This window comes from Anabrus simplex, chromosome 3 (genome assembly GCF_040414725.1).
Source record: "Anabrus simplex isolate iqAnaSimp1 chromosome 3, ASM4041472v1, whole genome shotgun sequence".
In the NCBI taxonomy this organism is placed as follows: domain Eukaryota; kingdom Metazoa; phylum Arthropoda; class Insecta; order Orthoptera; family Tettigoniidae; genus Anabrus; species Anabrus simplex.
The window spans coordinates 70,133,067-70,159,180 of record NC_090267.1 but is presented as its reverse complement, the minus strand read 5'-3'; the positions used below and the strand labels follow the sequence as shown (position 1 = coordinate 70,159,180).

Here is a 26,114-nt window from a genome sequence, read left to right as displayed (position 1 = left end):
TGCCTTGGCTTTGCTTTGCTCTCGGTCGCTCTTGTCGTAACATTGGGAAGGTACTGGGTTAGTTTTATTGCATTACGTGTGTAGGCCTATTTTCCGAATATTATTTTTGTTGTTGTTAGTTTATTTTTGTTAATTTACCAGTTAGCTAGATTAAAATGTTCTATCTTACTTTCTTAACCCATTTACCCTCCAGGGTTGGTTTTTCCATCGGACTCAGTGAGGAATATCGCTTCTACCGCCTCAAGGGCAGAGACTTTGGGTCGAGCATACAACTGGGGAGGAGGACGAGTACCTCACCCAGGCGGCCTCACCTGCTATGCTGAACAGGTGTCTTGTGGGAGATGGGAAAAATGGAAGGAATAGATGAGGAACAGGGAAGGAAGCGACTGTGCTCTTAAGTTTGGTACCATCCCAGCATGTACCTGGAGGAGAAGTGGGGAAACCACGGAAAACCACTTCCAGGATGGCTGAGGTGGGAATCGAACCCACCTCTACTCAGTTGACCTCCCGAGGCTGAGTGAAGCCCGTTCCAGCCCTCGTACCACTTTTCAAATTTCGTGGCAGAGCCGGGAATCGAACCCGGGCTTCCGGGAGTGGCAGCTAATCACACCACAAAGGTGGACAGACTAAAATGTTCCTGGTTTTATTCTTGAAGTAAGCCGTTAACTATTGGTCGTTAAATAATAAAAATATCGATGTGGGTAGTTTTTATTCTGTATTATAAATTCCTTATGACTGGCTTATGGGTATAAGATATAAACTGACGCAATTTTTATATGTTATACGTCTTTGTTGATGTTAATTATATTATCATCAGTTGATGAATTAGGTACTGATTATGATATTTCATATTTAGTGGCAAAGACGTGTTCTGCCTTAAATGGTAAAATTATTAGCACGAGGTCAAAGTTCATTGAATTGTGTCTTGATTGCGAACAAGGCAAAAACCGTCCAGATTCCGAACAACTAAATATAGCCTGTCCAGATTGCGAACAAGAGATCAGTGTTGACAGATACCATTTTCAAAGCAGTCTCGTATGTAATTTTTGTTCTAGTGTATTAACATTAACTGGCACATTGGGATGTTTCCGATAACCTAACCATATTTTAAAAAATGTTTTTTTCTTATTGAAAATGTTTAATAATTTAGTTTGAGGTAATCTTATCATTTAGATATTATCTTTTTTATTGTATAATATAACTAGAGGGGTCCTGTTTATGGTGGATTAGTGAGAGTTGTACTATTAATAGGTTATCATTATTATTTTCTATTTTTGGTAGTGGCTTTACGTCACACCAACACAGATAGGTCTTATGGCAACGATGGGATAGGAAAGGCCAAGGTGTTGGAAGGAAATGGCCGTGGCCTTAATTAAGGTGGTGTGGTGTGAAAATAGGAAACCACGGAAAACCATCTTCAGGGCTGCCGACAGTGGTATTCGAACCCAGTATCTCCCAGATGCAAGCTCACAGCCGCGCACCCTTAACCGCACGGCCAACTCGCGCGGTATTATTATTATTATTATTATTATTATTATTATTATTATTATTATTATTATTATTATTATTATATTCTCGCTTAAGCGCCTCTACTTTATGCCTGGTGGCAATCTCGACTCATTAATGTGTGTCAAACCCAAATGATTCCCTTCAGGAACCCACTTGTTCGCAATCTGGACTCATTAATGTGTGTCAAACACAAATCATTCCCTTCAGGTACCCACTTGTTTGCAATCTGGACTGTTCGCAATCAGGACGACACCTATTGAACACTCAGTCTGTGTTAAAGGATTATTATATCGCGGGCGGAGGTAAATTGGCAAAGCAGCGCACCTCGTAGTTACTGCTTTTATCGCTCAAATGTAAAATTCCAACTCTCGTGGGCTCAACTACAGTAATCCTTATATTCTAGTATTCGATACATATCGCATAGAGAATTTGACAACGTTGGAGTTCCAGCACTCGCAAGGCATCACCCCAAGGGTATAAACACGAAGCCAAGGATATGCAGGGACGATGAGATACTACATGCTCAAGCAGCTCAAAATATCGATACTCCGACAATATCAGAAACAAATATCGATATCAGTAGTGTCGTTCGATATTGACTCTGTTGAGCAGGTAATTTCAAACCTGCAGAAACGAAAGAACAACTGAAGAGCAGTAACCAATTAACAATCAATGAAACTTTCAAAACTTTGTTCTTATACTTGGATGCATTGCGTATACATTTCAAACAGTAGAATACGAATAAATAAAAATGCATATAAACTAGCAATGGGTTTTAGATGTAGCAAAAATGCATATAAACTAGCAATGGGTTTTAGATGTAGCTTTTACCACGAATTTCAGGCACTTAAGTTTCGACTTTATTGAAAGTCATCTTCAGCCTATAAATACAACAAAAATCGTAAAAGTTGTGGTACTCTATAGATCAGTTTTCAAACTACTGTAAGGTGCATACAAATATCAAACATACAATTAGAAACATATTTGAAATATAAAATAAAATAAAATAAAATAAAGCGGAAATAGGTTGCGGGATGGCACTGTACAATGTAATAATCACAGAGTCTTCAGGGAAGAAAGTTGGTTCATTTATACATGTCTCTTTGTCATTTTTGACACATTTTCCGCTACGCGATTGTCATTTGTCTGTAACTTGTGTTGACGTTTAACGTTCACACAATAGAAGGTTTGTCCGGTAATTTTTAATTGTTTATTTTTCAATATTTTTTTATGTTTGATATATTTATATGCACCTTAGTTTGTAGTTACAATACCAAAATTTGTATGATTTTTGTTGTATTTTAGGCTGAAGATGACTTTCAGTAAAATCGAAACTTGAGTACCATCTGAAATGGAATATTCTGGGTAAAAACTACAGCTATAACCCGTCATTATGTGTAAATACAACAACATATCTGCTACAACCAAAAACAAAAAATCTAGCTGAAGGCACCCGCCGTTGACGGGCCGGTAGTTGGCAATGTCACCTACTTCTGTTTCTACGTATAAGCTGTCATTTTTAAGCTACTGACAACGAAATTAGTTAACAACCGTATGAGTTAGTTTCCAGCGACCTATGTATACACTATATTAGCAAAGAGTCCACCTGAGGCAACAACCGAGCCTAACAGCGCTCAGATTGTGGTTTATCTGTGCTTTAATACAAAAAGCGTAATTTCCTGGAGAACCATAAGCGAAAATGTATATCGTTGCCTACGTTATTGGGCTCATAATTTGCAATCCATGAAATTAAATTATGGTTTACTTCTGATAACTTAATTGTTGATTTTAAAGCCAAAGACATGCATTTATATAGTAAGTAAAGTATTTATTGAACATAACAGGCTTTCGCCTAATTAAAATGTTCCCCTATTCCAAATTCAAAATAACCACAGAAGTGAACATTTATAAACAAATAGAATCAAACTAAATCTATTATGTGGCCTCTCACATGGGCGGATAGCCAGCTCCACGTGCAACACGCTACCTCTACATCTAACTAAACTAACTACTTAACTACATTAAATCTATACTAATTCCATCCTAAATCTGTCTAGTCGCGACATCACCCCTCGTGAGGAACTGCTACCACCCTTCCCTGGGATGTCACGACCAGACATGTCTCATTCATGAGGCCGGAAACCGATACCGCATAGACCCCTTAAGCTGCCAATGTTATTTCCTCACCACTCATTTATGTAACAGCCCACATGTAAGCGGATTGCCAGCTCTACATGTAGCCTACCACGCCTACATTCTTCGACCACCATACTCAGAGGTCCCTAGGGACCAGTGAGGAATTATACCCCGTCGACCTTTTCGGCCTTGAGTGCTATTTCAGAAGTCTAAGTTGTTGAGACGGAGCATTTATATAAGTAGAGGTACCCACTTCCCATAGTGCACCGTCAGAGCATTATCCTCCATAGGAGGCTTGCAGTGGTATTAACTCATGAATCAGCATTTTCGGACATCGCACTCAGGATTGAATACACATTTCACTTTGCTCCAACTGTCATAAATTAAGCGCTATACTTCTCCTCATCCCCTGCTCTATTTACAGCATCTTTCGAGGCTTTCATTCATACATCTTTTCTAAATAAAGTGGGTAATTAGGGTGGGTGTGGAGGGATATATTCATCATCATTTTTGGTTATTAGCTGAGGGGACTTAGGTTGGTGAGTGGGAATAAGAAGAAGAAGAAGAAGAAGAAGAAGAAGACGAAGAAAAGTGAATAAAATGCTCACTCACTCCAACTTCACACCTCCAACCACTCACCGTGTCTCCTGATTCACCACCAAAAAAGTTTTTATAAAAAATTGCTCGTCCATCTTTCATACTTCCCACTTCCAATCGCTTACCCCATATTCTTTCCATCCCCGAACTATTCAGTACCACCACAACACAAATATAAATTAATCAAATAAGGAATAAAATGATTTACCGCGTGTGATTAACCTGATATTATATAACAATGCTTAGCCAAGAGGCCGCATACCCCTCCCCATCTCCTTACTGTCCAAATCCTTTCCTTAATCCTTCACTTATCCCCAACTTGCCTAAATCTCCTGGTCAGAGAGAGGGAGTTACCCTGTAGTGGTCCGCCCCTCTCCTTCAGGGAGGGGAATGAAAATATTTAGTTAGATAGATAGATAGATATCAACTCAGTGGAAACTATCAGTCAGTGCATTGTTTATTATATCGCATTTATGAATTAAAGTACCTGTAGATGCAGTATTAGCAAAAAGAAAGTGTTGATATATACATACTTGTATATTTAAAGTATTACATAATACTACCGCCCATGTATAAAAACAAACCATGACCAAACAATCGTAAAACCTCTCCCGTTATTGTAAATAACAAAATAAATCAAATTATAGAACGCTTAGCCAAGAGGCCACAATCCGCTCCCATTTCCTACTTCACATTCTTTTACCCATCTCCCTCCTCCATCACATCTACCCAACCCGTCCGCTTCTCTTAGCCAGAGAGAGGTGTAACCCTCCAGGTGGCCCACCCCACCCTTTCAGGGTGAGGCAAGTGAGGCTGCCTGGGCGAGGTACTGGTCCTTCTTCCCAGTTGTATCACCGACCCAAAGTCTCACACTCCAGGACACTGTCCTTAAGGCGGTAGAGGTGGGATCCCTCGCTGAGTCCGGGGAAAAGTCCCTGAAGGGTAAACGGACTAAGAAAGAAAAATGTGTTCAGTGATCAAAACTACACAAAATACTGTATCAAGAACAATGATGAACATTTATTGACTCAGTCACAATGCAGCAAAAAATGCTCTTCAACACACGATATTTCCGCTCTCTTGTAAAATGACTAAAAGTCTGGGTGTGTTTGTTCATCATCATCATCATCTGTTTACCCTCCAGGTTCGGCTTTTCCCTCGGACACAGCGAGGGATCCCACCTCTACCGCCTCAAGGGCACTGTCCTGGAGCTTCAGACTCTTGGTCGGGGGATACAACTGGGGAGAATGACCAGTACCTCGCCCAGACGGCCTCACCTGCTATGCTGAACAGGGGCCTTGTGGAGGGATGGGAAGATTGGAAGGGATAGGCAAGGAAGAGGGAAGGAAGCGGCCGTGGCCTTAAGTTAGGTACCATCCCGGCATTCGCCTGGAGGAGAAGTGGGAAACCACGGAAAACCACTTCGAGGATGGCTGAGGTGGGAATCGAACCCACCTCTACTCCCGAGGCTGAGTGGACCCCGTTCCAGCCCTCGTACCACTTTTCAAATTTTCGTGGCAGAGCCGTGAATCGAACCCGGACCTCCGGGGGTGGCAGCTAATCACGCTAACCACTACACCACAGAGGCGGACGGGTGTGTTTGTTAATCTTTAAATATTGACTAAAAGTCGCTTTGGATAAATAGGATTTGGAATTTCTAGAACATCAATTTCATGTCTGCGATTCATACGGATTATTTTACAGGAAATCAGCTTTGAACAGAGACTATACAAGAACTTCCGCGACCCTTTGACACATCTTCAGACATTTAAAATTCTGCATCCCTTGTGGGGATCGAACCCACGACCTTTGGATTAGAAGTCCAACGCGCTATCCTCTGCGCCAAAGGGACCGATGCACTCGAACACAGACAGTAGAGGTACATATATCTACTACTAGCTGATGTACGCGTGCTTCGCTACGGAATTCTAAATTGTATACAGAATTCTAGGTTAAGTAGTGTACACGTTATGAGTTTGTATTAAATTGCATAGCTCTTAACGTTACCCCAAAAACGCGACGGGGAAGCCACCATACGTCTTTCCTCATGTGAAGGGTATTTTCTGTGTAATGGCAGGCCCTTTTGCCTACTGCCAGTTACAATCGAGTTGGGCAGTTTTCATTATAATGGTAGACACTCACTCTCCACCTGCCTTTTTACATCCTCAGAAAGGCTGTCATTGTGGTTTTCTCAACTGAAGTCGACATAGGGTCCGCCTCTGTGGTGTAGTGGTTAGTGTGATTAGCTGCCACCCCCGGAAGCCCGGGCTCGACTCCCGGCTCGGTCACGAAATTTGAAAAGTGGTACGAGGACTAGAACGGGGTCCACTCAGCCTCGGGAGGACAACTGAGTAGAGGTGGGTTCGATTTTCACTTTAGCCATCCTCGAAGTGGTTTTCCGTGGTTTCCCACTTCTCCTCTAGGCAAATGCCGGGATGGTACCTAACTTCAGGATATGGCCGCTTCCTTCCCTTTTCCTTGTCTCTCCCTTCCAATCTTCCCATCCCCCAAAAAGGCCCCTGTTCAGCATAGCAGGTGAGGCCGCCTGGGCGAGGTACTGGTCATCCTCCCCAGGTGTATACCGACCCAGAGTCCGAAGCTCAAGGACACTGCCCGCGAGGTGGCAGAGGTGGGATCCCTCGCTGAGTCCGAGAGAAAAACCGACCTTGGAGGGTAAGCAGATAAAGAAGAAGAAGAAAAAGAAGAAGAAGAAGAAGAAGAAGAAGAAGAAGAAGTCGACATCGGTCATTACAATGACGTCAGTAGGAATGTCGCGATTAAAAGCAATGCTATCATATGACATACTCGATCAAATGAAAAACCGCACATTTTCTCACTTTTAACGAACAGTTCTGCGCTAACGATCTAACAGTCCAAAGTTCCCGAGCTGGAATGACCAGGCCACAGAGGGCCGTGAATACTCCTCTGCACACTGCTCATTCCAATCAGTGCTTCAGGGCAGGGATCGAGTAGCTGAAATACTATGATAAACCAGTGTGTTACGTATCAGAAATATCAGAAAATTTATGACCCAGAGGAATGGCATGCTAAGGAAGAGAGTTATAAATCCCCAGCTACATCCCGCCAATATTCAGTTAGGCTGTTATACTTGGTAGCTTGGTACACAACAGTAAATCCATCTATCGGAGATGAGTGGCAGCAGAAGGCACTAAGCACATCACAACAAACAATGTTCATTGTAATGTTATGAGCTTTCTACAACCTGTGACAATAAAGTTCGGTGAATGAAGTCAGAACGGTCGGTCCGGCAACACTGGCGACACACAACGCTGCACCTGCGTAGCAGTAGGTTTTGACCAGCTGCTCCCAACGTTGTTCAATTGAGCATCGTGTGTGTGCCGTGTAAGACCTGTTTGACACAATGCGTGTTTAGTGCGTTGGTTCTGAACTGCGAACAGGAACATGAACGACCAAAAGATCAATGTACAGTTTTGTTTTAAGCTTGGCAAGACACCGAAAGTCCGCCTCTGTGGTGTAGTGGTTAGTGTGATTAGCTGCCACCCCCGGAGGCCCGGGTTCGTTTCCCGGCTCTGCCAAGAAATTTGAAAAGTAGTACGAGGGCTGGAACGGGGTCCACTAAGCCTCGGGAGGTCAACTGAGTAGAGGTGGGTTCGATTCCAATCTCAGCCATCCTCGAAGTGGTTTTCCGTGGTTTCCCACTCCTCCTCCAGGCAAATGCTGGGATGGTACCTTACTTAAGGCCACGGCCGCTTCCTTCCCTCTTCCTTGTATATCCCTTCCAAACTTCCCATCCCCCCCCCCCCGGAAGGCCCCTGTTCAGCATAGCAGGTGAGGCCGCCTGGGCGAGGTACTGGTCATCCTCCCCAGTTGTATCCCACGACCCAGAGTCTGAAGCTCCAGGACAGTGCCCTTGAGGCGGTATAGGTGGGATCCTTCGCTGAGTCCGAGGGAAAAACCAACCCTGGAGGGTAAACAGATTAAGAAGAAGAAGACACCGAAAGAAACGCATGCGATGCTGGTACGTGTTTATGAAGATCAAGCACTGTCCTTAAAGTGTGTGTACGAGTGGTTCGCCCGTTTTCGAGGAGGCCGGGAAAGTGTTTCTGACAACCCCCGTAGCGGAAGACCGGCGACCGCCTTCAGTGACGAAAATATTGAGGTGAGGACATTAATCACGAACGGTCGGTGATTAACTGTGCGAATGATAGCGGATGAACTGCAGATTAACCGTGAATCCGTAAGACAAATCGTTGCACAGAAGTTAGGGAAGAGGAAAACGTATTCTCGTCTTGTGCCACATCACTTGACTGACGATCAGAAGCAGGCACGTTTAGAGGCTTCACAGGATTTTGTCGAAACGGTGGATGCAACACCAAATTTCTTGAACTGTTTTGCCACTAAGGATGAAACCTGGTGTCTCAGGTACGACCCTGAAACGAAATGGCAAAACATGAAATGGCGTTCTCCGGGATCCCCTCGTCGGTAAAAGGCCAAAGCCGAAAAGTCACGCATCAAACTCGCTTTGAAAGGAAAGAGATTTGACGATATTCCTGACATCCAACGAAACGTGAGGAGGCTTTTGAACATCATCCCAAAGGAAGCCTTCTTGCAAAGTTTCCAGGACATGTATCGCTGATCCCAGCAGTACATAGTTATGGGAGGGGACTACTTCGAAGGACAGTAAGGTCACTGTCGTGCATTGTTCATCTATGTCGATAGTACAGGACTATTCATCTAACTTTATTATCATAGGTTGTACAGTATATTGTAGGCCTTTTAGTTTTCATCCGACTCTGTGATATTAGGGCATTTAATGTAAAGTGAGTCGTCCTTCCTTTCGTGACTCCCACTTTTTTTATTTTTCAAGTGATCGTTCCTTTACGATTTTTTCTCATTTCTATAATCATCTTCATAATTTTTCTTGTCGATATGGACCACGCGGTTTTACACCTAAAGACAATCATGACAAAATCCCTCACCAGTTAACACGACTGAACAATATTTCCATGTATGCTCGGCGTTGATATGGACTAAGCAATAAAAGTCTAAATTAATCTAAATTCATGAATTCTTTTATTACCGTCGCCCCCCTGTGGGTTGAGGCGTTAGAATAACACATCCCCTGCCTGTCGTAAGAGGTGACTAAATGTAGTCCCAGGGGTCCGAACATGGGAGAGCGGGTTGGCGACCACGTGGCCCTTAGCTGAGTTCAGAGCGCCAAGCACAATAAATCCGGGCCTACTTAAGCTTATTCTCGTCTAGTTTCTTAAAAGCTGCCATAAGCATGTTTATCGTAGCGATGGTATTTACCAAATTCCAACATTTTTGACTACACACATTGGTCGAATAGGGAAAGTAAAGAAATTCAAATACATGGGAGAAATAATTCAATAAAATGGTTTAGAAAAACCTGCTGTAGAAGAAAAGTTACACAAGATAGTAAGAGCGTATGGCATCACTAAGAATTTTTACAGGACATGCTTATCTAAGAAACTTAATAAGACAATACAAAACAGTGGTGAAACCAGAATATCTTACTCAAGTGAATGTCTAGCCTTTTTTGTTTTTTTATAATTTGTTTTACGTCGCACAGGCACAGATAGGTCTTACGGTGATAGTGGGATAGGAAAGGCCCAGGAGTGCGAAGGAAGCGGCCGTGGCCTTAATTAAGGTACAGCCCCAGCATTCGCCTGGTGTGAAAATAGGAAACCAACGGAAAGCATCTTCAGGGCTGCCGACAGTGGGGTTCGAACCCACTATCTCCCCGATGCAAGCTCATAGCCGCGCACCACTAACCGCACGGCCAACTCGCCCGGTAATGTCTACTTTTAAACTATACTGTAGATAAAGTGGAAGTACTAGAAAGAAGAATCATGAGATAAATCTTAGGACCAGCGAAAACAACAGAACAATGAAAAATAAGAAGTAATAAGGAAATATGTCCGCCTCTATGATGCAGTGGTTAGTGTGATTAGCTGCCAACCCCGGGTTCGATTCCCGGCTTGCCACGAAATTTGAAAAGTGCTACGAGGGCTGGGATAGGGTCCACTCAGCCTCGGGAGATCAACTGAGTAGAGGGAGGTTCGATTCCCTCCTCAGCCAACCTCGAAGTGGTTTTCCGTGGTTTCCCACTTCTCCACCAGGCAAATGCCGGGATGGTACCTCACTTAAGGCCAAGGCCGCTTCCTTCCCTCTTCCTTGTCTATCCCTTCCAATCTCCGCCCCCCCCCCACACACACACACAAGGCCCCTGTTCAGCATAGCAGGTGATACCGCTTGGGCGAGGTACTGCTGGTCATTCTCCCCAGTTGTATCCCCCGACCCAAAGTCTCACGCTCCAGGACACTGCCCTTGAGGCGGTAGAGGTGGGGTTCTTCGCTGAGTCCGAGCGAGAAACCAACCCTGGAGGGTAAAGAAGAAGATAAGAAAATATACCAGAACACAGAAAATATAACAGGAACAATAAGGAAAAGGAGATTGCGACTTTCTTCGACATATATATTATGGATGATAACAGATATTCAGTTACCTATTAGAGAAATAGTCAACAACGAGCTGGATAGAAGTGGTCAAGAAAGATTTAGAAAGAAATTAAATAAGAGAAGAGTAAACTATAGAAAGAGATATTTTTAAAAAGGAAGTTTTAAGAATGGAAGGATTCCAATGTTGGGTATTCAGCCCGAAGGCTGGTTCGATCCTCCACAGCTCCGCCAACAGCTGTCATAAATAGCCTAAGCGTCACTGAAGAGGTGTACTAGGGAAATGAGGAGCGAGATCGTTTCCCGTTGCTTTCCTCACCGAGTCAGAAGTTGCTGCTACATATCAGTCTGCCAAGCCCACTGAAATGCATGCACCAACCGACCCTATGAGCGATATTTTCACACCATTCAGAACAGGGACTGGCTGCATAAGGAATGGTATTATTAGCCTCATTCATACCTCACTCCCTTTCATATTCTCAAAGCCAAGGGTGAGACTGAGACAGGTCAATGAAAGTAACAAATTTTATATAGCCTATACCAGAAGACATAGTACGCTTTAAACACTACATCTCGCCAGCAAAGGCAAAAGAATTCCAAAGAAAAAGAAAAAGGAAACGCGGTCCATAGTGGTCTGAGGAGAGAATAATAAAGCACAGTGCAATTATGAAGGAATGCTGCAATGAACAGAAGAGGAAACAACAAGGAAGAATTAATTGAAAATGGCATGTGGTCCTTAGCAGGCTTCATCGTATAATAATTAAAATAATAATAATAATAATAATAATAATAATAATAATAATAATAATAATAATAATAATAATTTTCATTCATATCGCATCGGCCAAGTTTGGACCACGTGACTTTGATATCTGCCCAATACTTCCGCATGAGTTCTCGTTGTCATTCTTTCCTCTCCTGCGTCCATGCCTTTCTGGTTTGCCTCGGACACCCTGGAATGAAGTTTCTTCTTAAGTGAGACACCCTCCTGGATGTCATTATCTGTGATTCCCACTTCTGCGAGACCTCTGTTCACCCCAATGAACCAAGTTCCTTCGGTTTTCTTCTGCTGAAAGAAGGTAATGATGCGGTTCGTCAGTCTTGTTGGGTGCATCGTGTCACATGCCCATAAAAAATCATTCTTCTTTTCCGGATGGTATCAGTATTTTTCCCTACGTGGGTGTATAGTTTGATAATAATATAATAAATATAATAATAATAAATAATATAGTAAATAATATAGATAATTTTGTTGGTTTTTTTTTACGTGCCAGTAAATCTATCAACACGAGGCTGACGTATTTGAGCACCTTCAAATACTACCGGACTGAGCCTGAATCGAACCTGCCAAGTTCGGCTCAGAAAGCGAGCGCTTCACGGCCTGAGCTATTCAGACCGGCATATAGGCCTACCACTATGAATGATGTTTAGTTTCCTTATCGGCTATTATCTTATCAACATGAGGGAATACATTAGATACACATGTCGGGTTAAAACGATTTTGGTGGAATACATCTCTAACCTGAAGTTTGTTCAACCACTGCCGACTTGATACGTCGCTCTAGCTAGCGGCCGTAGTTCAAGTAGGGCCTACTGGGAAGGCCACGTACCTAATCGATGTGTTTTGCCCCTAGTGAGGATCACAGAAGTTGTTGAAAAATTTGCTATTAGATAAAGTGTTTGGATAATAATAATAATAATAATAATAATAATTATAATAATAATAATAATAATAATAATAATAATAATGACCGCCTCTGTGGTGTAGTGGTTAGCGTGATTAGCTGCGATCCCCGGAGGCCTGGGTTCTATTCCCGGCTCTGCCACGAAATTTGAAAAGTGGTACGAGGGCTGAAACGGGATCCACTCAGCCTCGGGAGGCCAACTGATTAGAGGTGGGTTCGATTCCCACCTCAGTCATCCTGGAAGTGGTTTTCCGTAGTTTCCCACTTCTCCTCCAGGCAAACGCCGGGATGGTACCTAACTTAAGGCCATGGCCACTTCCTTCTCTCTTCCTTGTCTATCCCTTCCAATTTTCCCATCCCCCCACCAGGCCCCTGTTCAGCATACTAGTTGAGGCCGCCTAGACGAGGTACTTGTCCCCCTTCCCAGTTGTATCCCCGACCCAAAGTCTCACTCTTCAGAACACTGCCCTTGAGGGGGTAGATGTGAGATACCTCGCTAAGTCCGAGGGAAAAGCAACCCTGGAGGGCAAACGGATTAAGAAAGGAAGAAAGAAAAAAAATAACAATAGTAATAATAATAATAATAATAATAATAATAATAATAATAATAATAATAATAATAATAATAATAATAATAATGACCGCCTCTGTGGTGTAGTGGTTAGCGTGATTAGCTGCGATCCCCGGAGGCCCGGGTTCGATTCACACCTCTGCCACGAAATTTGAAAAGTGGTACGAGGGCTGAAACGGGATCCACTCAGCCTCGGGAGGCCAACTGATTAGAGGTGGGTTCGATTCCCACCTCAGTCATCCTGGAAGTGGTTTTCCGTAGTTTCCCACTTCTCCTCCAGGCAAACGCCGGGATGGTACCTAACTTAAGGCCATGGCCGCTTCCTTCTCTCTTCCTTGTCTATCCCTTCCAATTTTCCCATCCCCCCACCAGGCCCCTGTTCAGCATACTAGGTGAGCAACCCTGGAGGGAAAGGGATTAAGGAAGAAAGAAAAAAAATAGTAATAATAATAATAATAATAATAATAATAATAATAATAATAATAATAATAATAATAATAATTTATGTCTACACTATATTTAAGGAAACATAAAGGTCCAATAATTCTGCCCTGAAGAATTCCCCTCTTAATGATTACAGGATCAGATAACGCTTTACTTACTCTAATTCTCTGAGTTCTATTATAGCCACCCATTGTCACTCCTTTGTCTAGTCCAGTTGCACTCGTTTCGAGGCTGTCACTGCCGCCAATGAGACTGGGGCTGTGGTGGAAGCTACATTTTGCTCTGGCCTGTGCCAAGGGACAGATGAATAAATACTGCATACATCGAGAAATGGCAACAGGCGGCCTGATAAATTATGATTGCAAAACTACTTTACCTTACTTGCCCAGTTGAATCTGGATTAAAATCACGAATTAGAAGGTTGGTTCCTACCCTCATTTTGATCGTTCTGATCCATTTGTCACCGCCAGTAGATTCCTGGACGATACTTTTCGTACACTCTGTATAAGTAAATAATATTATTCTTGAATTTATTCTTATTTTGACATCTTGTTTTTAAAGTAGCATTAAATGGACGAATAGTAGAGGTATCTTCAAGAACCTGTAATTTCACTGAACATTCTTAAAGGCATGGGGAACACTGCAAGTACCTAGGTTTTAATAGGCTATAAGGAATGATCTCGAAGCCCATGTCGGCAACCATGAAGATGGATTTCCGTGGTTTCCCATTATCATACCAGGCAGATGATGGGGCCGTACGTTAATTAAGGCCACGGTCACTTCTTTCCCCCTGCTATGTCTTTCCTACCCCATCGTCGCCGTAAGACCTATTTGTGTCGGTGCGACGTAAAGCAAATCGTAAGGAATGAACTCCATTGGTGTAATATTAACGAGGTTTTACAGATCATTTCAGAGGAGCCTCCGTGGCTCAGGCGGCAGCGTGCCGCATCTCACCGTTGGGTTCCGTGGTTCAAATCTCGGTCACTCCATGTGAGGTTTGTGCTGGACAAAGCGGAGGTGGGACAGGTTTTTCTCCGGGTACTCCGGTTTTCCCGGTCATCCTTCATGCCAGAAACTCTCTGTAATATAATTTCATTTCATCTGTCAGTCATTAATCATTGCCCCGGAGGAGTGCGACAGTCTTCGGCAGCCGGCACACTTCCCATCTTCGCCGCTAGATTGGGGCTTCATCCATTGCATTCCTGACCCGATCGAATGACTGAAAACAGGCTGGGGATTTTCACAAATCATTTCACATGGTTACGAAAGTATTTAGGGGTAAGGATGTAAAGGAGAGGGCGTCTAAGTCTGGTAAGACCGCAGTTAGAGTATGGCTCCAGTGTGTGGCACCCTCACCAGGACTACTTAATACGATAAATGGAAAAAAAAATCAAAGAAAAGCAGCACGATTTGTTTTGGATGATTTCCGACAAAGGAATAGTGTTACGAAAATGTTGCAAACTGTGGGCTGGGAAGACTTGGGAGTAAGGAGACGAGATGCTCGACTATGTGGTATGTTTCGAGCTGTCAGTGCAGAGTTGGCGTGGAATGCCATAACTAGAAGAGTAAGCTTGAGCGGAGCTTTTAAAATTAGGAAAGATCATAATAATTCAAAAGGAAAGACTGGAAAACATTGATTTATAGGACGATGAGTAAGGGATTGGAATAAATTATTAAGAGAAAAGTTCGTTAAATTTCCAAGTTCTTTGAAAATGTTTAAGGAAAATCTAAGTAAACTATTGATAGGAAATCTGCCACCTGGGCGACAGCCGTAATGCTGATTATTGATTATTGGTTGATTGAGGATTTTATTAAATACCTATGTGCTGTGCTGGTTTCAAGTTCCTTGTGTCATGCTGAGTCACTTGATTGTTACCATCATTCTTTGTGACTCTGAATGGACAGCCGGTATCTGATCGCCCTTCGGTCAATACTGTTCTGATAAGTACCAGCTGCCTCCACCTGTTCAATCATTGTGTTGTTATCCATAGGCTATGGCACTCGCTGACCTCGACTGCTGCCAGTGCTGGGTGTTGGCGGTGCTGGCCGTCGCGACGCTGCTCGTACTACTCACCAGAAAGGACGGGAAAGGCGCTGTCAACTACCACGGCCGGTTCGCACTCTACATCGGCTCCGTCTCACTCACCGCCATCATCTGCCTGCCTCTGTTCTTGATACGGCCCTGCAACGTCCTCAACTGCTAGTGAGTACAGGAGACCATGATGCCTTAAACCTAGTTCTATTTTTTTGTTTTTTGTTTTTGTTAGTTCCTTTACGTTGCACCGACACAGATAGGTCTTATGGCGACGAGGGGATAGGAAAGGGCGAGAAGTGGGAAGGAAGCGGCCGTGGCCTTAGTTAAGGTACAGCCCCAGCATTTGCCTGGTGAGAAAATGGGAAACCACGGAAAACCATCTTCAGGGCTGCCGACAGTGGGGTTTGAACCCACTAACTCCCGGATGCAAGTTCACAGCTGTGCGCCCGGTCCTAGTTCAAGTAAGGGAACTGGGAAGTGTGATAGGCTCAAAAACGTCAATTTTCGTTTCTGAGCTTTAAAAAAATCTCCAATTTTTCCTGAAGAATTTGGTAAATCAATTATTGTGCTGAAGTTACGTTTAAAGCAATAAAATTAGGTTTAATTAACTCTGAACGCTGAATATCATTAGATGCCAGCTACCAGTCAAACATTCTTTTTGGATTCTCCGTAAGTCACATTTTTTGAAACTTTGTGTAAGTTTTTCTCAGAAACTATTACATCAATGTATTTGAGAATTGGTATTATATTAGACACTATATAGATTTGCTTATGGAAGTAAATTTAATCAGATATCTTGATTAGTTCATGGAGGTCAGCTTGAAAAGCACAGAAAATTTTACTGAAAATTTCAGTTTTCAACTAGGATATAAGAAATACATGATGTCTCAACTCCTGTAAAATAATTTTTTTTAAAAAAAAAAACCTGTTTTCCAGTCATTGACCGGGTCAGGAATGAAATAAATGAATCATATATAGGCTATTAGTACAATGGGTTCGCCACTCCCAAAGTGATTTTTATTAATAACTGATAGATGCTATGAAATGAGAAAGGAGAGTGTTGCTGGAATGAAAGATGACAGGGAAAACAGGAGTACCCGGAGAAAAACCTGTCCCGCCTCCGCTTTGTCCAGCACAAATCTCACATGGAGTGACCGGGATTTGAACCACGGTATCCAGCGGTGAGAGGCCGACACGCTGCCGTCTGAGCCACGGAGGCTCCTCCAACTCCTCTAAATAATACGATAATAATTTTACTTCAGCAGCTCAAAAAAGGTTTAAATATTATGCATTATTTCGTGGGTCTGGTTTGAGTATTTTCTCAGAAAAAGGTACATCATTTGAGAGAAATTTTAACAATATTTTTAAAAAATATTATTTTTATAATGTTTTTTCTGACACAAAATATTAGAAGCTTCATATTCTACCCAAATAATGATGAATATATTCTGAGTATATCAAAAGAACATTCAAGGAAATACCTCCTTTAGTTTCTGAGATATGTAACCAAACATCGGAAGTTACATTTTTATATCGTTTCTCACACTTCCCGGTTCCCTTAACACTGAAGAAGAACTCTTTTCATCTTATCCCAGCTATTCATTACAGCTCCATCATTTGCCTGGTGTTAAAATGGGAAACTACGGAAATCCATCTTCAGGGCTGCTGACAGTGTGATTGGAACCTATTATCTCCTGAATGCAAGCTCACAGCTGCGTGCTCTAACTGCACGGCCAACTCTCCCGATAGTTTGAGTTTTGGCCGGGGATTTAAGTCCGGATGCCTTTCCTAAAACCATGTATTTTTTTAGATGAAAATCTCAGCCCCGGATCGACCCGGATTCGAATCCTAGCCTTCTGGCTGGAAAGCCAGCAGCTAAGCCACTGCGCTAATCATGCCCCGTAATTAACACTAAAGAATATACACCACAAACGGCCTGCAAAACAGATTGAATTATCATTTGCGTACGTAATCAAGGAGTCCGGGAACTCTCCTCTTCCCATCCCCCACCCTCGCCGAAACTTCTCCAAAAATTTTAAGTACTAACTTTACTTTTCTCAATCAGTTCGGGAAATTTAACAGTTTTTGAATAAATGCAAGCGACTAAAAAAAGCCTCCGTGGCTCAGGTAGCAGTGCGTCGGCTTCTCACCGCTGGATTCCGTGGTTCAAATTCCGGGCACTCCATGTGAGATTTGTGCTGGACAAAGCGGAGGCCGGGTGGGTTTTTCTCCGGGTACTCCTGTTTTCCCTGTCATCTTTCATTCCAGCAACACTCTCCAATGTAATTTCATTTCGTCTGTCAGTCATTAATCATTGCCCCAGACGAGTACGAATGGGTTTTGCCAGCCGACACAGCTCCTTTCCTTGTCGCTAGATGGAGGCTTCAATCATTGCATTCCTGACCTGGTTGGAACTGGTAACAGGCTGTGGATTTTCATTTTCATTTTACAAGCGATGAAATCTTTAGTTATTCAATTTGCATAATTTCACGAATATTAAAATTCGACATAATTCCCTCTCTCTCTATATATATATATATAAATGTCGTATGTACACTGACTGACAGAGCAAATGCAACACCAAGAAGGAGTGGTCAGAACTTTATGCCAATTGCAGGGTAGACTGACGTCACTGAGGTATGCTCATGATGTGAAATGCGCCGCTGTGCTGTGCACGTAGCGAACGATAAATGGGACACGGCGTTCGCGAATGGCCCACTTCGTACCGTCATTTCTCAGCCGACAGTCATTGTAGAACGTGTTGTCGTGTGCCACAGGACACGTGTATAGCTAAGAATGCCAGGCCGCCGTCAACGGAGGCATTTCCAGCAGACAGACGACTTTACGAGGGGTATGGTGATCGGGCTGAGAAGGGCAGGTTGGTCGCTTCGTCAAATCGCAGCCGATACCCATAGGGATGTGTCCACGGTGCAGCGCCTGTGGCGAAGATGGTTGGCGCAGGGACATGTGGCACGTGCGAGGGGTCCAGGCGCAGCCCAAGTGACGTCAGCACGCGAGGATCGGCGCATCCGCCGCCAAGCGGTGGCAGCCCCGCACGCCACGTCAACCGCCATTCTTCAGCATGTGCAAGACACCCTGGCTGTTCCAATATCGACCAGAACAATTTCCCGTCGATTGGTTGAAGGAGGCCTGCACTCCCGGCGTCCGCTCAGAAGACTACCATTGACTCCACAGCATAGACGTGCACGCCTGGCATGGTGCCGGACTAGAGCGACTTGGATGAGGGAATGGCGGAACGTCGTGTTCTCCGATGAGTCACGCTTCTGTTCTGTCAGTGATAGTCACCGCAGACGAGTGTGGCGTCGGCATGGAGAAAGGTCAAATCCGGCAGTAACTGTGGAGCGCCCTACCGCTAGACAACGCGGCATCATGGTTTGGGGCGCTATTGCGTATGATTCCACGTCACCTCTAGTGCGTATTCAAGGCACGTTAAATGCCCACCGCTACGTGCAGCATGTGCTGCGGCCGGTGGCACTCCCGTACCTTCAGGGGCTGCCCAATGCTCTCTTTCAGCAGGATAATGCCCGCCCACACACTGCGCGCATCTCCCAACAGGCTCTACGAGGTGTACAGATGCTTCCGTGGCCAGCGTACTCTCCGGATCTCTCACCAATCGAACACGTGTGGGATCTCATTGGACGCCGTTTGCAAACTCTGCCCCAGCCTCGTACGGACGACCAACTATGGCAAATGGTTGACAGAGAATGGAGAACCATCCCTCAGGACACCATCCGCACTCTTATTGACTCTGTACCTCGACGTGTTTCTGCGTGCATCGCCGCTCGCGGTGGTCCTACATCCTACTGAGTCGATGCCGTGCGCATTGTGTAACCTGCATATCGGTTTGAAATAAACATCAATTATTCTTCCGTGCCGACTCTGTTTTTTTCCCAACTTTCATCCCTTTCGAACCACTCCTCCTTGGTGTTGCATTTGCTCTGTCAGTCAGTGTATGTTTGTTTTTTTGCTAGGGGCTTTACGTCGCACCGACACAGATAGATCTTATGGCGACGATGGGATAGGAAAGGCCTAGGAGTTGGAAGGAAGCGGCCGTGGCCTTAATTAAGGTTCAGCCCCAGCATTTGCCTGGTGTGAAAATGGGAAACCACGGAAAACCATCTTCAGGGCTGCCGATAGTGGGATTCGAACCTACTATCTCCCGGATGCAAGCTCACAGCCGCGCGCCTCTACGCGCACGGCCAACTCGCCCGGTGGTCGTATGTATGTATGTGTGTATGTATTACATCTCCTCCTAAAGCACCAAACTTGGTACTCTTACGACTTAGTATCAAGAGACAAACCGCGTGGGATTAAGACACCTCAAGTGCCCTTTAAGGGCGGGGGGCGAGGGGCGTCACATTTAAAAATATTCGAAAATGGTGTCGAATCCATACTTTTCGGGGTCGCTGAGATGAATAGTGATACTCCGGATTTTTTCAAGTCCAAATTCAGCCCCCTTTTGGGTGGGGGACGAGGGGGAGTGATATGCCAATATAATCGAAAATAGTGTCGAATCCATCCTTTTCGGGATCGCTGAGATGAATAGTGACACTCCGGATTTCTTCTGACAAACCGCGTGGGGTAAGACACCCCACGTACCCATAGGGGCGGTGGGGGCCGAGAGCGTGACACATAAAATATTCGACAATAGTGTCGAATCCATACTTTCCGTGGTCGCTGAAATGAATCGTGACACTCCGGAAATTTTTAAAGTCAATTTTCAGCCCCCCCCCCCTTTTTTTTTTTTTTTTTTTTTGCTAGTTGCTTTACGTCGCACCGACTCAGATAGGTCTTATGGCGACGGTGGGATAGGGAAGGGCTAGGAGTGGGAAGGAAGCGGCCGCGGCCTTAATTAAGGTACAGCCCCAGCATTTGCCTGGTGTGAAAATGGGAAACCACGGAAAACCATTTTCAGGGCTGCCGACAGTGGGGTTCGAACCTACTATCTCCCGAATACTGGATACTGGCCGCACTTACGCGACTGCAGCTATCGAGCTCGGTCAGCCCCCTTTTGGGGTGGGGGTTGAGCGGGGGAGTGATATATCAAAATAATCGAAAAATAGTGTCGAATCCATCCTTTTAGGGGTCGCTGGGATGAATAGTGACACTCCGGATTTCGTTTGATAAACCGCGTGGGATAAGACACCCCATATACCCATAAGGCATGGGGGGAGGGCGAGGGGGTAACATATAAAATATTCGAAAATAGTGTCGAATCCATACGTACTTTTCGTGGTCGCAGAGATGAATAGTGACACTCCAGAATTTTTATAAAGTCCAAGTTCAGCCCCCTTCGGGGGGGGGGGGGGTGCGAGGGAGGACAGATATACAAAAATAATCTAAAACAGTGTCGAATCCATAGTTTTCTCTGTCACTGAGATGAATAGTGACACTCCGGATTTCTTAAGAAGCCATGTTCAGCTCCCTTTGGGGTGGGGGACGAGGGCTGAGGGATACATAAATTAATCGAAAATAGTGTCGAATCCACAGTTTTCGGAGTCGCTCAGATGATTAGTGGAACTCCGGATTTTTTTCAGTCCAAATTCACGCCCCTTTATGGTGGGGTTTGAGGGGGTTAGATATATAAAATTTAATCGAATATAGTATCGAATCCATAGTTTTCGGGGTCGCTGAGGTGAATTGTGATACTCAGCATTTTTATAAGTCCTTGTTCTTACCCCTACTTTGCACCGTAAGTGTGAACCTGCGTGTATTTGGAAATGGCGGAAGTGAATGTGAGGAAAGGAACATTAAGGTCGACACAAACACCCAGTTCCCAGGCCAGGGATATTAATAATTTACAATTTAAAACCCCTGACCTGTCGGGAATCGAACCCGGTGTCGCCGGATGACAGGCGGACGCGTTGCCCACTACACCGCGGGGCCGGACTAACACTATGACTTACTATCAGGAGATAAACTGCGATGGATTATGACAAATTAGCACCCCCAGGAGCAGGCGTTGGACAGGGTAAGATATAAAAATAATCGAAAGTAGGGTCACATCCAAAGTTTTCGGGGTCGCTGAAATGAATAGTGACACTCCGGTTGTAGTTTAAGTCCAAGCTGATCCCCAATTGGAAGGCGGGTGACGAATGAAGAAAAGAAAATATCCAAATGACCGAGATTAAGGATGTTTGGGTGTACGTTCCAATATAACTGTCAGCTGAACTTGGTACAAATATTACCTACTATCTGAAAAAAAAAAAAAAAATACTGCGTGGGGGAAAGACACTCCTGGCAGCCTTAGATAAACGGACGAAATACAATTATGACTAAAAACGACAGATATTAGTGCTGAATCCATACTTTTCGGGACTACGGGAGCGATTTCAAACACACTTTATGTCACTTATGACTTCAGGAGACAAAGTGCGTGGATGTATGACAATCCTAGCACACCTATTATCCGCACACTTTATCTTGGTGCATTTGTCTACGGGGGTGAGGAGTAAGGAGGGAGCTGTCCCGGTATCGATAGTGCTGCCAACTGAATGAAAATGAAATCTGAATTGAATCGAGAATATGATCGATCGATATGAAATTTCTAACCCGTTATCATCTTAAGCCAACAACTATGTCACATACACATTATATAACATTATAAAACATTTCTCGATGCGAATCTTGTTCCTAGCATGAATTCTATACTTTGGCTTTGTTGTGTAAACAACAACAGTACTAGTACGTAAAGCGTACGCCAGATGTCGCACAACGATGCTTATGCGATTCCTAGTTTGTGTTTCAAAGGTTGCCAGTACGAATCTCGAAGATCGCCGAGGTCGACCGATTCAGCACTAGGGTGTAAATGCACCAAGATAAAGTGTGCAGATAATACGAGGGGGTGAGGTGTAGAAATAATCGAAAACAGTGTCGAATCCATTCTTTTCGGAGTCGCTGAGATGAATAATAACGCTCCGGATTCTTTAGAAGTCCAAGTTCTGCCTTCTTTCGCATAGCGTTGAGAAGAAGTGAAAAACAAAATTTTCAAAATGACCGAGATAATGGACGTATATGTGTATATTCCAGCATAACTCTCAACGAAAATTTGACCTACTGTCTGGAAAAAAATACCTTTGGGGTAAGAGACCCCTAGCCGCTAAAGTAGAAGTGAAATGTAAACATTAACCGAAAACGACCAATATATGTGTCTATTCCATAGTTTTCGGGATCGCTGAGATGAACTGTGACACTCTGGATGCCGTATAAGGTACAGTTCAGTCCTAATCGGCAGGGGGGTGAGAAGTGGTAAAGAAAGGAAAATGTCTAAAGGGACACATTTTAAAGATGATGTGTGTATGTTCTAGCATTCCTCTCAACCAAAGTTGGTATACACATGACTTACAATACAGAAAACATTACTGTGGGGGTCAGATACACCCAGCACCCCTAGGGGCGAGAGTGAATTATAAAAAACACAGAAAACGGGTGAAATATAATAAATAATAGATAACAATAAATATTCATGTACATTCCATAGTTTTCGAGGTCGCTGAGGTGAATAATGACACTTCGTATGTCGTTGTTCAGTCCCTATCGGCATGGATATTAGAAGGGGTGGAAAGGAAAATGTTCAAAATGACCGAAATTACGGATGTATGTGTTTTTCATCCAGCATAGCCCTCATATAAAATTGCTACACGTATGACTTACTATCTGAAAAAAATACCGGTGGGGTAAAACACCCCTGCCACTCCTATGGGAGATGGTGAAATATAAAAATAAACGAATTTGACTGATATTAATGTCGAACACATTCTTTACGAGGTCACAGAGTTGAACTGTGACACTCTGGATGGTTAAGTCATACTTCAGCCGCTGTCAGTATGGAGGTTGAGAAGGGGTGAAAATGAATGTAAATATGACGAATATTATGCAAGTACTGTATGTTGGTATGTTCCAAAACTGCTCTCAACGAAACGTGGCACACATATGACTCACCACCTTAGAAAAAAATACTATGGAGATGAATAATCAGAGCCTCCGCTGGGCATGGGGAATGAGAGGGGCTGGCGTGCAAAAATAATGGAAAATAACCAATATTACTGTCGAAGTCCATTGTTCATGTGTCTCTGATACGAACTGTAACGCTCTTGATACCGTTTAAGTCCATTGAGACAGGAGCTGAGAAGGGCTTAAAGTATACAGTATAAAATGACCGAGATTAGTGTTGAATCCACTGCTTTGGGGGTCACTAAGCTGATTGGGACAGTCTCAATGACAGCTGAAATCGTGTACGTCATATGTATAGTGCGACGGGTAAATGCATATAGGCCTAATTATTACTTTTTTTTTTTTTTTTTGAAGGAATCAAATACTATCAAATACTTCCCAGTCAATTCCAGCTTCCACAAGGACAAAGTTTACTAGAAAATTAAATAATCTAAAACTTTAAATCAGATACATCTAAATAACTCTAAAACTACATAATAGGTCGTAAAATCAACATCTCAAATATAATTCAATAATCATTCACTTCACACTTAACTAACTGGTAATACAAATACTAAAGGTAAATATTCAAAAGCTACCCGGGTAACGCCGGGTGGTACAGCTAGTTCTTTACTATATTTGTATGTATGGGCGCCCGCATGATCTTTTCCAGGGGGGAAGGGGGGCGGGGAGGGGCACGTTAACAATTTTCTTGAATATAAAAACCAATATAACGTCAGCATCATTAAACTGTTTACAGAAATTTCCGGCCATAACAGATGCTAGATGACTGTCAGTAAGTTCAGTTTATGAAATAAACTCGTATGATATTAAACAATTGAACATCAACTTTTTTAGAATTCCAGAGGGTGAGGCAAGCTCCCCCCCCCCCCCCCTCCTGGGGGCGCCCATGCTTGTATGTTTCATTTTATTAGGACATGACAGCGTCTAACTCAGCGGCATGCACGGAGAGTTGGCGTGTATCAGAGGCTGGTTTTTAAATATATATTTTTAACGTCTCCAACACATCGAAGGTTTTCAGCGACGCAGGGATGGGGAAGTGATGGAATTGGGATGGTAGCATCCGTGGCCTTGATTAAGGTACAACCCCGGCATTTGCCTGCTGTGAAAAGGGGGAAAAGTACGGAAAACCATTTTCAGGGCTGCCGACGGTAGGGTTCGAATCCACCATCTCCCGAATGCAAGTTGACAGCTACGCGACCCTAACCGCGCGGCCAACTCGCTCGATAACACAAGGCTTCAGCTAAGTGCTGCAACAATAAATTTAGCGGGATGATGCAACCTCTCCCTGCTTCGATTACTCGATTACCGGCAGTCAATACGTTTGGAAGCGCCATGCTGTAGCGAGTGAACGCGTCGACCAAATTTTAAAAGATTCTGGTATCGCTTCGTTCACACGTAGACAGGCTAAAAAAGTAACTGACACTATAAGGAAGTAGGCTACAATTTGTCAATAAGTGATTGTGAACACCGAAGATTTGTACCGAAGTTCTGAAAAATCGACGCTTTACCCGACTAATTAGGCTATCAATCCGAACCCTAGGGACATACTAATAGTAATTTACATAGCAACACCTTAACATGTGAAGCATGTATTTGTATTTATGGATAATAATAGAAACTATTCTGCGGCCTTCAAGCTAAAAGTAATTGTCTTCGCTGAACAACACAACTACTCTAGACACGCGTTTATACTGTACACTATGTCCGGAAACAGGGAAGTGTCTGAAAATTTTCGAAGAAATGTTCGCGTACGTCAATGAAATACGCAACAATGCCGGTACCGCGCGAACACAACCTCATTACCCACCCACGACTCGCTTTGAACTGAGTTATGGGAATGTTGCTTTTGTAACAGTTTAATTTATTTGTCCCCACAGTGTGTATTCTAGATCTCTAGTTACTTTTATAGTCTTATAGGAATCATGTGAAGTATGGAGAACTTCTACGTGCAAGTCTTCCCTAATAGGCTATATTATTCATTTTTTTACAATTGACTTTACCTGCGGGTCTTTGGCCACTGGGGTCCCGGCCGGATCGGGGATTTTAATTTCGTCTGGTTAATTTATCCGGCTCGGGGGCTGGGTGTTTGTGTTTGTCTTAAATGTATAAGTTCAATTCATCAAGTCAATTCATAATCTATTAATCAATAATCAGAACCATACAAAATTGTAGCTGGCTAAATGGTCTTTAAGGCCGAAAACCGAAATGTTTATATAAAGAAAAAGGTGTTCAAATACGCTAGCCTAGTGTCGGTACATTTATTCCCACAGAACAAAATTCTGACACCCCGGTGTCTCCGAAAAGTGTAAAAGTACGTAGTGGGACACAAAACTATTCTTCTTCTTCTTCTTCTTCTTCTTCTTATTATTATTATTATTATTATTATTATTATTATTATTATTATTATTATTATTATTATTATTATTTCCGGCTCCATGGCTAAATGGTTAGCGTGCTGGCCGTTGGTCACAGGGGTCCCGGGTTCAATTCCCGGCAGGGTCGGGAATTTTAACCATCATTGGTTACTTTCCCTGGCATGATGGCTGTGTGTATGTGTTGTCTTCATCATCATTTCATCCTCATCACGACACGCAGGTCGCCTACGGGTGTCAAATCAAAAGACTTGCACCTGGTGAGCCGAACCCATCCTGGAATCTCCCAGCACTAAAACCCACACACCATTTCATTTTTCATTATTA

At 43.5% G+C, this 26,114-nt stretch overlaps 1 protein-coding gene and 1 non-coding gene across 3 annotated transcripts in view; one reads left to right on the top strand and one right to left on the bottom strand.

Moving 5' to 3' along the window:
- Positions 1–26,114, top strand: part of LOC136867019 (1-acyl-sn-glycerol-3-phosphate acyltransferase alpha) — a 189,190-nt gene that overhangs the window by 143,058 nt on the left and 20,018 nt on the right. For both annotated transcript variants that reach the window (XM_067144114.2, XM_067144113.2), the window contains exon 2: positions 15,395–15,606. In XM_067144114.2, the coding sequence (XP_067000215.2) occupies positions 15,398–15,606 (209 nt within the window). In that variant the 5' untranslated portion in view covers positions 15,395–15,397. The remainder of the gene's footprint in view (positions 1–15,394; positions 15,607–26,114) is intronic.
- TRNAR-UCU (transfer RNA arginine (anticodon UCU)) lies at positions 6,022–6,094 on the bottom strand. Its single transcript has one exon. It is a non-coding gene; the product is annotated as a tRNA-Arg (tRNA).